The 16,759-nt window shown below is 35.6% G+C and overlaps 1 protein-coding gene across 1 annotated transcript in view; it reads right to left on the reverse strand.

Annotated features, from left to right (window-relative positions):
* RYR2 (ryanodine receptor 2) overlaps positions 1-16,759 on the reverse strand; it is a 735,760-nt gene that overhangs the window by 86,353 nt on the left and 632,648 nt on the right. The window contains exons 75-79 of the mRNA XM_071207362.1: positions 9,307-9,403; positions 7,846-7,949; positions 6,332-6,383; positions 1,558-1,611; positions 298-321 (exon numbers count right to left, since the gene is read on the reverse strand). Coding sequence (XP_071063463.1) covers positions 298-321; positions 1,558-1,611; positions 6,332-6,383; positions 7,846-7,949; positions 9,307-9,403 — 331 coding nt within the window. The remainder of the gene's footprint in view (positions 1-297; positions 322-1,557; positions 1,612-6,331; positions 6,384-7,845; positions 7,950-9,306; positions 9,404-16,759) is intronic.

Genomic DNA, 16,759 nt, shown 5'->3' on the forward strand with positions numbered 1-16,759 from the left:
GCCCAAAGTTAGTAATATAAAGAGTTGGCTTCTTTTATCCCAGCACAGTATACAGCTCAAAATGTACATGTAGAATAAAATTTCAAATTATGAATCATTTAAATTACACGAAAAATAAACCTGTGTAAAGGAAGGGATACTGAAGAGACCAATTGCCCTGCAGCTACAAACTTGCAGAAAGATGTTCAAGACCTTCGATACAAATGAATCCAAGATGTTGGGTCTAACAAAGGTAAATGTCACAAAGAAACTGAAACTCAGACCCAGACAAATACACACAAATATATATAGTTTTACCTTGCTGCGTTGGGATCCTGTGACCTTAAGGAAGGATGAGGATAAGAAGCAAAATAGCAATAAACAATTGCTCTGAAGACAACTAATAGACCATAAATGGTGTGTACTTCAGAAAAACATACCATTGGCTGTTTACAGCTCATTCAAATTTACTTCCATTTTTTTATCAATAAGAATGATTGGAATGGAATAAATATATATTAGAAAATACTATCATGCCATATAGGAAATTAACCTTATGGCATTTTTCTCAGACAGCAGGAGTTACTGATTCTTCTCAAATTACTGTGTGTTTTTCAATGTTTTACACATTGATGTCAATGCTGCAGAGATGTTCCTACCCAGTTGTTTCTGGAAGGGGCACTACTCTAGTCTATTCCTCGGCTATTCTTTCATATACAAGTCCACTGTAATGAAATGCTCATTGCCCGTTACTGACATACTGGCAGACTTCTAGCTCAAGGCCCAGACGTGTAAATTAATGGGAAAAAAAATCTAATCTATTTCCTCCCGCTTGATTTCTTTTTGAAAATGAAAAAAAAAAAAATCAAAACAAAAGAGTAGTAGATAGCAACAACTAGCTTTTCTCATACACAAAAAAGAAAGTACAGTATAAGCAAAAGGGGAAAATAATATTTACTTTCCCTCTGGCTAATTAACAGTAAGCAGCATTTCAAGTTATATAGGATATTTAAAAGCTGAGAACGTTTAAGAAAATCATCATAAAATAGAATACAGTCCTAAGAATATATGCACTCCTACCTCATGCAAGCAAACTGCATTATGTGGCACCGTCTACATATGTACAAGGAATGAGTGACCGAATTAGGCAGAAGTCATAATGGGCCAAATCTTTAAGACTTCTTCAATTCAGAAAAAAAATACTAAACCAAGGGGTTAATCAAAAACTTGGGCATCATGTTGCTCTTCAATAAATGTTTTCCTCACATTTCTGTGGGAAGTTCCAGACCACAACATTCACTGAGATGAGAAAAACTAGAACGATCTCATCTCGCAATAAGGGCACTCAGGAACACTCATTCTGAACATATGGGATTTATCAGTAACTATTCTATGGTCCTTGGTTTTAACTTCAGCAAGTGTTAGGACTCGGACTTATCCATCCAGCTTCTGACATGCAGTTCCTTGACACAATAAGCTGCAATAAGCCATGAAGCAAGAAACATAAATGTCAGTTATAAGCTATGAAATAATGCTTCAAAACAGAACAAAAGGTAAATCTAGAAGAATCGCTCTTACTTCAAAACTCTTCACTTCTTCTTCACCATCATCATCTTCCTCATCATGACAACTCTGATGTAAGTAAACAAACAAAACAGAGAAGAGGTCAAAAGGAATATGATGAGGCAGAAAGTACAACAGGATTCGACACAGAATACTGACTCATTTGTATTAGTTTCTTATCAACCTTGTTTCAATATATATCATATCTTAGACACAGTAAGTTTGGATGACATGATTAATGAAATCATGGCCTAAAAACTTATATTCTAGATGTCTTTACAAAATTAAAATGCTGAATTAAATATTATATGTACTACATATATACATACATATGAGGTCCACATGATACTACACATATTAAATATTCATGCCTTTGCTTTGTTCAAACCAAATTCATTTCTCTTATTTCACCCTGCCATTACTAATAGAGGTACATGAGATAGTTAATTAAAAACAATGAAACCATTAAAATCGTTTTAAATGATTAATCTTATAATCGTTTTATTTTTTAGGTTCATTTTTTACTGTATCTGGTCTGAAGGAGGAAAGTGAACTTCTACGACTGTTACTCTTTATACCAAAAAATCATACAATTGACTCTTCCATTATTTTGAATTAATTTTCCAGAAATGATAAAGGGCCTATGATCACCCTACACATATTCTTTATTAATTTGTTTGTTTTCTCTACATATATTCTTATCTATTTTCCACAACTGAAACTCTACTTGATAAGGAAGTTTGCGGATTGTGGTTAGGAATATGTGATCCAGAGACAGTGTCTGCTTGAAATCCTGATGCTGCTACTTATTAGCTTACAGCTTCGGGCAAGTTCCTTCATCCCTCTATGGCTCAGTTTCTCTGTGTCTAAAATGGAAATAATAAGAAAAATACCTGGTTTTTTGAAAGAATCAAATTAGTTAATCTATGTAAACTGTTTGCAATTTAAGATAAAGTGCCTGAAAAATAATATGTTTTTAATCAATCTCAGTTGCTATTAATTATTTTGGTCTGGAATTAAGAGTACAATGGTGATCAAAGGAAGATGTTCATTAGCCAATACCTATGGTAGGAAGAAACCTATAGCTTTTCAAAGTTAGATTGTGCCAACCTTCTAAATGTTTCCCATATCTGATAAGCTCCTAGTGTATTAGAGATGTATAGGGAGGTAAGTGTTTAAATGTAAGTTATAAATCTGGAGAATTATCTTTAATTCAAAGATTCACAGCACTTTGGGTATAGAGATAATGTGGACATGGAAGACAATACAAAATATGATCCCTCCACTCACTTGATTACAAAAGGTTTGTCACATTCTTTCATGCATTCAACAAAAATATATTAAGCACCACCCTTTCTACTTACAATCATATATGGCTTTACAAAGGAGGAAATAAAGATGGGAACATAAACTTGTATCATTTTCGCCATACGGAAACTAGTATGTTTTCCCACGAAAACAAGTAACTTAAAAAAAGATTTCAATAAGCCTTGAACAGGTCTGACTCTAATTAGAGAAATAATCACGCATACTTAATTAAAAAAATAAACTCTCCAAATACTAAGTGTGTGAAATATAACTCAATAGAAATTAATCAATGACTTTGGAATTTAGATTGATAGGCAAGTTCAAAAGGACTGAAAAATGCAACCTGGCTGCCTAAAATTTAACAAATTCTTATAATTTATTGTAAATGTATTCAATCTGAAGTGAGAATAAGAGGATATAGTCCCATCATATACTTCACAGGTAAGCTCATAACTGGAACTCTGTGTTCCATAGACTCCGAATGGCACATATGTGTAGAGTAGAACAAACTGGGTGATGAAAGCTTGGCATTCCTTCCATACATTAAAGAATAAAAAGAATAAGATTATTTGACTATGAAATGGAAAATAGTCAGAGAAAGGGTGAGCATGAATCATTATCAAATGCTTGACCATCTAACAGTGGAAAAGAGATTAGATTTAACTTTGGGTTACAACTAGAACAAATGGGAAGGCAGATATTGCTTTTAGTCACAAGAACTTTATTAGAAATATCTGGCTCTTAGATCAGAAGCTTTTATCTTCTTAGCCCACTTGCTCATCAGTTCTTCAATTGCAAAGGACATTCAGTCCATGAATTATCTCATTTATCAGCTCTTCTGTATCCTCATTTTCTTATTATTCTAGTTAGAATCCACGATTCAACAACTCAACCACTCTCACAATATACAAAACCCCTATGACCCATTGCCCTCCAGCAGCCATCTGGCAAAAATCCTAACCCTTGATTAATCCAACTTATTCCTTCTCTGAATTTGCATTTGATTCTGAGAACTGCTAAAGAAAAGCCACACAATCAGAAAGACTGGTACTGCTACAAATTCATAGACAATAAATTAAACCAGGCTTTCTATACTGCCTGGGAATCCTAATTTAATATCTAATCAATACTCCACCCCAAACTCAATAATATCTTTCAACTCTTCTCTGTTTCCACAAACAATACTCTCCAGAGTCTCTCAGTCTTTTCGTTCAGTCTCAGCAGATGACTGCACTGTCTTCTTCTGTCTGAGAACTTAATACCCTAAAAGGAAATTCCAAGCTTCCACTATCCTGGCCATCCTCTCCAGCTTCCTTTTGCTACAAAAGAGTAAGTATCCTTTCTGTTTAATCCTTTCATTCAGAGTTTTTCAAAACTGGACAAGAAATCAAATTGAAGCAACATGATTACAAACAATTTTTTTATTGAAACAGAATAGAAAATAAACTCCTCTTAGGAAGGGTGTAATTTCACGATTTTTTTTCTTTCAAGGTGTACATATTTATGTTTCTAGAAATGTACCAGATAAATATATTTCTTAATGTGGGTTTTGGTGTAAAATAAAGTTGTAAAGTCACTATTTTTCACTTAGTTTTTTTTTTTTTATCTTTTTTTTAAAAAATTATTTATTTATTTATTTTAATTACATTTTTCACTTAGTTAAATCATTCACTTGCCCACTTTATCTGTGCCTTCTCACCAAGATATAAGCATACTTAAATTTGTCTAAATAACCAAGCAAACAAATGGCAAACAAACAAAATGAACCCCCCCACCTCACAATTCCATTTGGATACATTTCTCCTTGTCTCTGCCTTTCCTCTCAGTCTTCTCAGGAAAGCAGTCTTTGCTATGGTTCTTCACATGTGAATCACTACTTACTTCCTCACAATACAGTGCTTCCACCACCAAGGCTCCTACACCACAATTCTCTGAAACTCTTGTCACCATGGTGACATGAAGCACATGTGATAAATCCGGAGAATTTTCAGCCCTTACTCGGCTAGACTTTCAGCAGGATTTAACTTTGTTGACCGCATTCTTCCTCCTAAAGTTCCTATATCAGTTCACACTTAAGACTGTCTTCTGTTATTTTTATGGGCTCTTTTTTCCTAACCTTAAATTTCAGTGTCCTTACAGGCCCAGCCATACACCGTCGTCTTGTCTCACTCTGCCTTTCTATCCTGAGCACGATAGGTCATCCACCTTGAAGCCTCAGTTATACTGATGAAGCCCCGATCTGTATAGATAACCTTACCTGAGGTAATGGGCAACAGATATGAATGTCTAATCACGTTTGACACCTGCAGTTAGATGACTCACCTGGCCCAAACTGAACTTTTCATCTGCCCTCTTTAGTCTAAGCCTACAGTTATTCTGGTGCTCCCCATTTTGGTAAATGAACCATCATCTTCCCAGCTGCCCAAGTCAGAAATTCCTTGTTGCCTCTTTTATCTTCATTCCCTCATTCATACTCCTGTTTTGAGGATTAAATGAAATAAACACTCAGCAAATTCTAGCTATTACTATTTTGGCATGACAATTCATCATATACAAGTCAAGGACTTCCGTAAGCCTTACTCTAAGTGGGTCTCACTATTATGCTATGTAACCTATTCCTAATACACCTAGAACTTCCTCTACCATAATGCTTAAGAGTTTTGTTCTTTTTCTAATCATTTGTTTAAATTTTTCTTCCCCATCGGATGGCAAACTCCAGGAAAGCATGCTGCATGTGGTGGGGACTGAATCATGTCCCCCACACAAAAGGCATGTTCAGGTTCTAACCTCTGGCCCTGTGGGTGTGAAACCATTTGTAAATAGGACCTTTGAGGATGTTACTAGTTATGGTAATGAGGGTAGGCCTTAACCCAGTATGGCTACAATCCTTACGAGCAAAGAAAACTGGATACAGAAGAGAAAGTCACAGGGAGCAGCCAGAAGTTAGGGAAGATATTGCCATATGCAATGCCAGGTGACAGAAAAGCTAAGAACTCCAAGGATCAGTGGTAGCCCACCTCCAAATGTCACCAACTTTGGAGAAAGGCTTGCTTTGCTGATGACTCAATTTTGTAGTTCTAGCTTCAAAACCCTGAGCCAATAAATTCCTGTTGTTTAGGCCAACCCATTGTATGGTATTTGTTTTAGCAACCAAGAAACTAAGAAAATGTGTTTATTGCTTATTCACTTTTATCCCCAACACCTTCTTGTCCAGTGAATATCTGTTGAATGAATGACTCTTTAGAACAGTAATAAGCTCCTCATAAATGAAATGTTAAAGGAGGTTACAATGATTTTCCTGCAAGAACAGCAAAGATTCATGTAACCAGTGGGAAGTTGAGATCAATGCCCCTTACTGTTTCTAAAAGTCAACAATATTTTTGTTTATTACAGAAATTCATAGATTTTTAACTTCTTCAGATCAAAATTATTATCCTCTATTAAACTTAAACATGAGAAGTCAGTAAGGACAGTTATTTACCTTTGCCATAATATCTGCATAAGCCATATACAAAAAATCTTCCTCCAGTTTGCTTTGGAAAACAAGAAAAAAAAAATCAACTTTTAAGTGAAGCTTAGTCATATATAAAAATACCATCACTGTATATACTAATCTTTGTTTTCGATGAGTATGCTTTTTAAAATTAAATGAACAAATAATTAGGCAACACCAGCCATTCAAAAATATCCTAGTTCCAAAAAGGAAAGACTTCCTAAATAGCTCTCCCATCTTAACTTACAGAAAGGCTTTTATGTCTCATAAAATAAATGGCCTACAAAGTTTGGGTGAAGCATATTTAAATGAGGTAGGGGTTTTGACAGCAGAAGTGACATTTGACATTTGATGGCAAAACTCCCCAAAATGTGATTTTACTATATAGTTAAAAAAAATAAGATGGCCATAATGATTATCCTTAAAAATCAAGAAAGGCTAAAATGTTTATCCTCTTTTTTTTTAAGAACTGTAGAAACAATTAATATATTAAGAGAAGTTTCCATCAAAAAAATACCTAAAATTTGTAAAACCATTTTTGCAGTTTTCTAGCCATCAGAAAAATCCACTTATGAGAAATACCTCATTACCTGACAATGCCAGACAGGGCGTTGCTCTATGCTTAGGGATGAGATGATTTTGTTAGTTAGGAAATAATAAGAGAAATAGTGAGAGAGAGGATGGGTACATTAGCTAAGAGGAAGAAATGTACATAATTATGGTATGCGAAGTGGTCAAATGAACCCAGGAAGACTTCTGAGAAGAGGCATGTGGATGCAGACTATAATTAGCTCCCAAGTGAAGCAGAGGCAGGCAAAGGCCTGGGGTAAAGCAGGCTTTCTTCCCATGGCCTGGGAGCAGATAAAGACTGTGTAACCTGGGAAAGCTCTCCTCTGCAGAGCCAACCTGGGTAGAAGCTCCTGTAGGGAGCAGATGCTGAGTGTACTTTGATGATCAGACATCATGCATTTCTCATTTAAATGCTTAGAGATTTGCCTTTTGGGACTTTGGTGAATTCTTATAACTACGACTGCAAAAACAAAGAAAAAACAGGGAGTGCCCTCAAAATCAGACTCCAAGAAACTTCCCAGTTGGGACAATGGTTCATTTGGGCCTTATAGGCTTCCCAAGACCCATTCCGTGGTGAGGATACAATTAACCTAGGAAAGTTTGGGTGACCATCAGTCTCCATACACTATTGGAACTAGAGTTTGCCCCAGGATGTTTTGTTTTATTTATAAAGGCTGGTCATGGTCGAGAGCAAAACCATTTTTTATGAAGAATCAGAATAAAATAAATTGGCTAATTACATGTTGAGGAAATCTAGAACTCATCAGTATCTAAGACTGAACTTGAGTGAGAGTTGGGTCCATAGGTATATGCTAAACTGGTCATACAAGAACAAGATGGGAATGAAATATGACTACAAGATACATAGAGTACTCAGATATGGGTTACTTTATTTGTCCTTCTATGGCACACATGAACCTTCCCCACCATACCATTTCTCTGTTAAAGCCGTTCGACTAAACAGAAGGATCAGCTGATGGAGAGGATCAACTCTCTTAGTGCCTTCATCTTCTTCTGGAGGTTCTGCTCCAGGTTTCTACAACAAAAGTCAAATTTAGACAACTTCACATTGAAATGAAATGTCCACTCAAATCCAGGAGAAATACGAGGGTTAGGAATAACCCTGTGTGTGTTTTGTAGATATTATATATAACTTATATATATACAAATATGTATATTACATGATCAGGGTAAAGCTATGCAGGTTAAAACAGAGACATTTAAAATCTGACCACATAACAGTATGGTCAAGGATGACATATGCATTTAAAAATTCTGCTTGTTGTTCTTATAAAGCAGAAGCATCATTAACTGAAAGTGTATTGACACACAGATACCAGCTTGAAAGATGGTGCAATTTATAAAGATTTGCAATAAGATGCTAAGTCATCCCAAGTATAAAAATCTACTTCACAGAGAAACGAAAATGAATTACCAAATCAAACAGTTCCTTTGTGCACACATAAACCAACAATGATAAATTAGTTAATACTTGAATCACTTAAAATTAATTTTATTTCATTTTCAGTTACTTTCAAAACTTCTTAACTATTGAGTAAAACCCTTAAGTCAGGAAACTTACCATTTTTATTGACTGTAGAATTAATTAATCCTATTTTTTTGTTGATTGATCTAATGAATTTTATTTCTCTATTGACTTATCCATTTAGAATTGTTTTTTCTCTACAAAATGTTATGATTTCCTGGATTTAGTAACTATTATTGTATGTGTTGGGCTAATTTCTACAAAAGCTCTGAATATTTTATTGGTTATTTTCATTTGAAAAAAACGTGAATTAAGGTAAAGAAATATGGGAGCAATCAGGAGTTAGTCTTTGAATAATTGGAGTAGTTAATCCATTATATTCTCAGATAATCTGAGTTAAAAAACAATTTAGACAAGAAGTTCTTAACTGGGGAATGTGAAGCCTCTGAACTAGTTTGTACGATTTTGTGAGCTGTATGATTATAAATTATTGTGAAATTATGGCCCACAGCTTTGTCATACAAGCTTGACTTACAAAAGGTTATGACGATTTCTCCCTTGCATGCTGCACTCTCAATAGCACAATTCACCTTAAAAACACTGACAGACTAATCATCTCTATATTTATCATAACTCTATACATGTATTTGTCTCTATATTTATTACGACTTCCTGCTGCCCAGTCTACTCTTCTGTCCTGTGTATTTTCTAAAACCAGCAATTCTCATGGACTTTGGTTAACCTTCACTATATTTTTGGTAGCTAATTCTTTCCACCAAAAATTATATCCTGGTTCTGAAGTTTTTAAAGATGCTCTGAGGAAGAATTTAAAAGAATAACTGCCCATGCCAACTTTTTTTCACCAAGCCCAAACCCTCTTAATTCTATAACTCCATTAAAAACATACTGCTAAATCTTCTATCAGTTTATCTTCAAAATAATGTTCTTCTGTTTCAATCCATGACTTTTCATATCCCTGAAGAAAGAGATTGACAGCCCGATGCCTAAAAGACAAGCACAATTTCAAACAAAGGGATTTTTATAAATTGAAAAGATATTCAGCAATGCTTTATCGCTGGATAATCTGTTTGTTAAATAAAAACAAACTTCCTGTTTGTGACTGGGGAGGCAACACATTGTCGTATACAGAGCAAGGCTTTGGGGAACACACTGAGTTGGGTTTAAATCCTGGCTCAGCCATTTCTAAGTTTTGTAACACTGGGCAATTTACTTCCCAGATTATCATTTTCCATCTTCATAAAACCGGGATAATTCAGTCTACATTTAATTTTTGTGAGACTTATAATGAGGTAAAAAATATACAGCACATGGACTAGGTGCTCATTAAATGGTAGCTACTATTATATACAGTGGCTGGGATAAAAGTCTAAATAGTTAATTAGAAGAATTATTCAGTGTTTAAGTTAACATTAGACAGAGGCCCTGAGGATGCCAAAACAAAACATATTAAAGAGCTTTTAGGGAGTATTAATCACAGATTAAATTCTGGGATACTAATGAGAAACAGTCTCCTATGGAATTAAAGAAGACCAGTGAAGACCGGAAGAATAAGGAAAAAACAAAACCAAAAAATTTCATGCAGTTGGTGTGAGATGAACAGTAGATAAGATTTTAATACATGAAAGGATAAAAGAAAGTAATGACAATAAGGGAACATCATAAAGGAATATAAAGAGAGGGTAGAATGAGAACAGTGCTTCTGCGGGACAAAGAGATGCTTAATGCAACCAAGTGGGTGTGCTGAGGCATCATGGACATGGATGGGTTCAGGAAGGGCCTTAAAAATCAGGGAGAGGAACTGACAGCACAGCAAAGAACTGCTGGAAATCACCATAAGCTCTGGTACATGACACTGACACGACAAAGGACGTTTTCAACCTTACTGGTACATGAGAATCACCTGTGCAACTTTTAAAAAACACACCTGCTGGGCCCCACTCATAGAAATCCTGATTTGCTAGGCTGGGGTTTGGATATTTCTGAGATGTCTTTAAATGCATTTCTTAAAAATAACAGGCTGAGAACAGCTGTGATAACGGCTAAAACTGTGAAAACAGTATATGGGAGAGAGTGCAAAACAGGCTAGGTGACATCACAAAAGTAGCTTGAAGCTGCTGCCATCAACTTGATAATAGACAATAAACAGGTGGCTTGGAGAGGTTGTCAGAAAGGGAAGGAATGGGCAAAAACAGAGTTCAAAGAAAAATGCATCACACATGGAGAAAGACTTTATAGGAGCAACCAGAAAAGCTGTAAGAACATGAATTCAAACTTAATATTTGATTTCACTAACAGTGGCACCATCTGAGAGACAGGAAATGTGGAAGTGGCAGATGGTTTGAGGAGGAAGTTAATATGTGTTAGACTCAGTGAGTGTGATGTGGACGGCAAGGCACCTGACTGTTTGGCAATTAGAGATACGAGCCTGGACATGTATATTGAGGGATAATCTGCAAGAAGTTATGGTTGAAGCTATGACATGAGAAGTCTTCAAGGATAAAAGAAGGCCCAGTATAAATTTTAATATCGAAGACTGAACATGGAAAGGGTGAAAAAGAAAAGGTGGTAGGGGATATATAAGAAGAGAACTAAAGTTACACAGTCTTTAGAAATCATGGGAAAGAACAGTTTTAAAAGGAAAGGGGTGGCTTTTGGTGACAAATGCATCTGAGAGGCAAAGAAAAGTGAAGGTCAGGAAAGAAGATGGGATGGAAGATGGGAATTACTGCCTTTTGAGAGAAGTTCACAATTCCTTGCTTCCAGCAGACACTTGGAAAGGGTACTGAATTATGTCTATCAGCAGAATACAGAGACGGGGGCAGATGCCTGTGGTTAAGAATGGAAGGGGTGGGGAAAAAGAGAGAGCCAGCAATGATGTAAAGGAGAGATGTGGGAGGGCGAAGCTCAGACAGTACTAACTACTTAAAATACATTCTCCTACTCAGAACAAGAGCTTGTTGAGGTAGTAACCATTTCATAGGGAAAGAAACGGTGATTCTGGGGTGTTACTAACTTTCCCGTGGTCATTCTGCTATAGCAGGGGGCAGCTTTGGACTTCGTATCTTGAGCTGGTTGTAAACGTACCTCTATAATGTCGTCACAAGTATTGATCCTGAGTTAGACTAATTCAAATTTGAATCCTGGCTCCCTGACTTAACAGATGTTTACTATTCAGCATATCACTTATCTCCACAGGTGTGTGAAGAAGCAATGGGGTGATCAACATATAATTATCTACCATTGACCTGACACAAAACAAGGAACCTCACAGATGTTAGTGATTATCATTTCATCATGTAGTAAAAACCAAGTGATTATTTAATTTTTAATTCATTTTTAAGATGAAGAATACTTATATATGTTTTGAAGATGAGGGCAGAAGTTTGGTAAATATGCCAGGAAATAGATTAAAACATGATCTTTCAAAAAGATGAGTGCTACCTCTTTTATGAAACTAGTAGGCAGGCTATAAGGAAAGGAGTAGAAGACAAGGATACAGAAACAAAAGTACTGAGAGGAAGTCAAAAGTAAATTGAGAAACTTCATGCCAAATTGGCTTTGTCAGTGAAATAAAATGGTAATGAAAGGAGAGTTGCTCAATTTTGAGGAGAATTTAAAGCATTCCCGTCTATTTCATATGCTAACAGGAAATTATTATATTTTCTTCTTTTGAAAGCCTCAGGACATGCCTTTATCAAAAAATTCCTCACACCACTTATACCACCTCTAAGATGATGACAGCAGTCATACATGAGGTGAAAGTATCTGGTGCATTCATTATTTAGCAATTGAAGAAAACACAGCTAAATATTTTACATCATTGGCATCAAAATGGTTAAATTTTGACCCTGCACCTTCTATAAAGATAAATAACCTAAATAATGTGGACCATCTTTTACCTTCTGAATAATCTCCAAGGTAGAACACTTCAAAGTGAAGGGGACAGATGTGACTTTTGCTTGTTTTTCTTTTGGGGGGATTTTTTCCCCCAGCTCTCTGCCTTCTATTATTCATGTATTCAAGCACTTACTGAATGTTTAAGTGTCCCAAGGCACTGCTTTACATGCTGAGGATATAAAATTGAACAAAACTCTAAAAGGTCTCAACATCTGAATCAGAGAGACAAATAGCCCCAATGCCATCAGGGAAGTTCTATGATTAAAGGTATGAACAAAAGTGCCCTGAAGACTTCTAGGAATATGGTGTCACAGGAGGGTGGCACGTTAAACTCTCTTACAAAAACAATGGAAGAAAGGCAAAAAGCTGACTGAAGGACCTGCTATGGGGGTCTGCAGTCCAGGAGAGTGCTATGCATTGTCCAGGAGGGAGAGGGACAGAGAGATGACGAGGTCGAAGACGCAACTGTGAGTTTTTAGCCTCCGTGGCCAGGAACAGCACCCGCTGCTCACCCTCAAGGCAAACATCCTGGGTAAAACCAACAGACACTGCAGCCAACTGAGAGGGGAACTTCCTCCCTATGAGGAGGAAGGGTGTATTAGAGGGAAGAGTGTGGCTGCACTTCAGTGAGTTTGACAAGCGGATTCTGTTTTGAATCTTGGCTCTCACCAGACCAGAATCACCAGTGAGTGGAGGTTCAAAAAGACACCCTGGTGGAAAGGTTGATAAAAGAGTGCCATCAGCTGGCAGGCTGGGAAACTGCAATAAGTAAAAAAGCCTTCTGGAGTCTCTCAAGCCAGGCAATCTTGAATCTGGTCTGCACCCCATTAGTGGGTCCCCGGACCTGTTCTGAAAACATAAGCTGGGCAATATTAAAGATTTAGAATAAGCTGAACCAAAAATCAAAGAAGAGAAGTGAAACAAAATGCAAAAGAGAAATTGAACATCGGAGTAAATTCACCAACACAATCAGATACCTAGACATCAGCATAAATGTACATACTAAGAAACAGGAAAATGTAGCCCAGCCAAAGTTACAAATAAAAAATCCTGAAAAGACACAGGATATAAGACAGCTGATCAATGATGATCAAACAAATTAAAAACAAATCAATTCTAAGAGTTGAAGGCAAGTATGGCTAAAAGATAGAGGATATTAGAACACACTGGGTGAGCATAAAAAAAAATTGGAAAGCCTGCAAATAAAAATAACAGTGGGAATGAAAGACACAATGGAAAGATTAAAAATACATTAGAGGCATATAACAGATTTGAATTGGTGGAGCACAGAATTAGTGAATTGGAGGACAGAGCATCTGAACTTGAAAATACAGGAGAAAAGAAAGAGAAAAGAATGGAAAAAAGGAACAGAGGATTGAATGGCAACATAAAACACACAAACATATGTATAATAGGTATCCCTGAGGGAGGAAAGAACAGGAAAAGGGCAGAAAAAAATATCTGAAGAAATAATGACCAAAAAGTTGTTGCCCCTTATAAAAGACATAATTATCAATATCCAAGGACATTACACCCAAAACAGAATAAATCTGAACAGATGTAATCTGAGATACCTACTGTTCAGAATGTCAAATGCTAGAGATAAAGAGACAATTCTGAAAGCAACAAGAGAAAAGCAATGCATCATATATATGGGAAACTCAGTAAGACTAAGTACCAATCTCACCAGAAAACATGGAAGTGAGAATAGAGTGCTATGATGTACTTAAGGTTGTCAAAGATAAAAACTGACAATTAAGATTCTTTATCTAGCAAAAGGCCCTTCAAAAATAAGGATAAATGTAAAGTCATCAGAAATAAACAAAACTCAGAGAGTTATTACCAAAAGACTGGATATACAAGAGATACTAAAGGGCATTCTGCAGGCTGAAAGGAAAAAGACAAGGGAAAGAGACTTGGAGAAAAGTATAGAAATGAAGAATATTAGTAAGGGTAACTATAAGGGTAAAAAGACAGACAACAGTAGATACGACAACAGAAAGCCAAAGTATAAAATGTACAAAATAAATAATGCCTTTACAGTAATAACATTGAAGGTTAATGGATTGAGCTGCTCAATCAAAAGACATAGACTGACAGAATGGATATAAAATATGAGACATTTATATGCTTTCTATAAGACACAATCAGGCTGAAAGTGAAAGACTGGAAAAAGATATTCCATGCAAATACTAATCAAAAAAGTTCTGGAGTAGCGATACAAATATCAGACAAAATAGATTTTAAATGCAAAACTTTTATAAGAAATGAAGAAGGTCATTATATATTAATAAAAGAGACAATATACCTACAAGAAATATCAATCAGAAATATTTATTCAGCTAACATTGGTACCCAAAATGCACAACATATTGGGTCACAAGATAGGTCTCAATAAATGTAAAAAGACTGAAATGATATGAAACACTTCCTCTGGCCATAATGGAATGAAGTTGAAAATTAATAATGGATGGAAAAAAGGGAAAATTCACCAATATATAGAGATTAAACAATACACTTTTAATTAATCAGTGGGTCAAAAAGAAATTGAAAAAAAATCAGTAAATGTACTGAGACCAGTGAAAACAAGAACACAACATATCAAACCTATGAGATTCAGCAAAGGCAGTGCTGACAGGCAGTGCTGGAAGTACTTAAAGGCAGTGCTTTAATGTAAGCCCTCAATGCTTACATTAAGAATAATGCTTATTCTTCATTAAAAAAGATGAAAGAGCTAAAATCGAAGACCTAAGTGCATACCTGGAGGAACTAGAAAATGAACAGCAAACAAATCCCAAACTAAACCAAAAGAAATAATAAAGATCAGAGAATAAATGAAATGAAGGATAAAAAGACAATAGAGAGAACCAATAAAACAAAAAATTGGTTCTTTGAAATAATCAACAAAATCAACAAACCCTTAGCTAGACTGACAAAGGAAAAAAGAGAGAAGATACAAAAAATAAAGTAAAAAATGGGAGGGGGTACATTACCACTAACCCCACAGAAATGACAGAGATCATAAGATGATACTATGAACAACTGTATGCCATCAAACTAGACAACATAGACAAAATGGAGGTAAACTCTAGAGTACAGGTTACCAGGAAAGAGAATGTGGGGTGAGAATGGGAGCTGATGCTTGGTGTATGTAGTATTTTTAATAAGGTTTATTGTAAAAGTGTTGAAATGAACAGAGTTTATGGTAGAACATTATAATGATTATAACTAACACTACTGATTTCTAAACGAGATTGTGGCTGAAAGGATATAAAGGTCAATTGAAAGGAAACTAGAGAGTAATCTGGTGTAGGTATAAAAGTGATTTCAGTGGTAGATGAAGGTAGTCGCTAAAGGTATAACTATAAGTACGTTCTTTTACAAAGTGTTAAGAATATGGTGATACATGAGAAATTACAACTAATATAACTTATAGATAATAGTTAACAGTAATATTGTAATATTTTTACAAAAATGGCAAAGAAATTATACTAATTCTCAAGAACAACAGGGAGGATATAAGAGAAAATGGGATTTTTCCTTTTGGAATAACAAAAATGCTCTAAAATTGACTGAGAAGATGACAGCACAACTCTGTGATGAAACTGAAATCCACCGAGGGTACACTTTAGATGGATTGTATAAAACATGGGATGTATAACACAGGGAATCCAGTGATGGAGGATGGACTCTGGTTAACAGGATAAATATGATACTCTTGTCTCGTGAATTATAACAAATATATAATACTAAACCAGGATGTAAATAATTAGGCTGGTTAGGGGAAAATACACCACATGTAAGATGTGGCTATAGTAAGTAGTAATATTTTGAAGATGCTATTTCATAGTTTGTAACAAAAGTTTCATGGCATTCCATGGTGTTGGTGGTGGGGTGATGTATAGCAATCCTTATGATGTTATGTGTGTTTGCTTTTTAAGTTAACTTTTACTATCCCCTTATTGTTTATGTATGTTCATGCATAAATGCTACACTTCAATAAAATTTTATTTTTAAACAGTGCCTTGGAAACAAATAGGAGGAAGCATTCAATTTGCAAAAAGTAGGATTGGTCAGAGACATCATAAAAGAGAATTAGCTAAGTCTTGTTTAATAGTTGTGGGGATTATGCCACTTGCGTAATGTTCAGAGTGTGAAAGAGCATGGTTTCTTAGAAAAACAGCCAAAAGCCTGAAAGGGACCCTAGGCATCAGGCCAGATTTGAAGGTATTAGTTTACTCCTCGATTAACAAGTATGCCTGCTATACCTCTAAGAGAAAATTGATGGGTCTGTCAAATTCATTGGCCTTAGTCTTTCCCCTGAATGCTAATAATTATCAAATATTTACAATGAACATACATTGAGCCAAGCATGTTCTAAGTGCTCTGCATACACTGAGACCCATTAAATAATTTAAACAACTCTATGGTGCTATTATTGT

This window comes from Dasypus novemcinctus, chromosome 13 (assembly GCF_030445035.2).
Source record: "Dasypus novemcinctus isolate mDasNov1 chromosome 13, mDasNov1.1.hap2, whole genome shotgun sequence".
Taxonomy (NCBI): domain Eukaryota; kingdom Metazoa; phylum Chordata; class Mammalia; order Cingulata; family Dasypodidae; genus Dasypus; species Dasypus novemcinctus.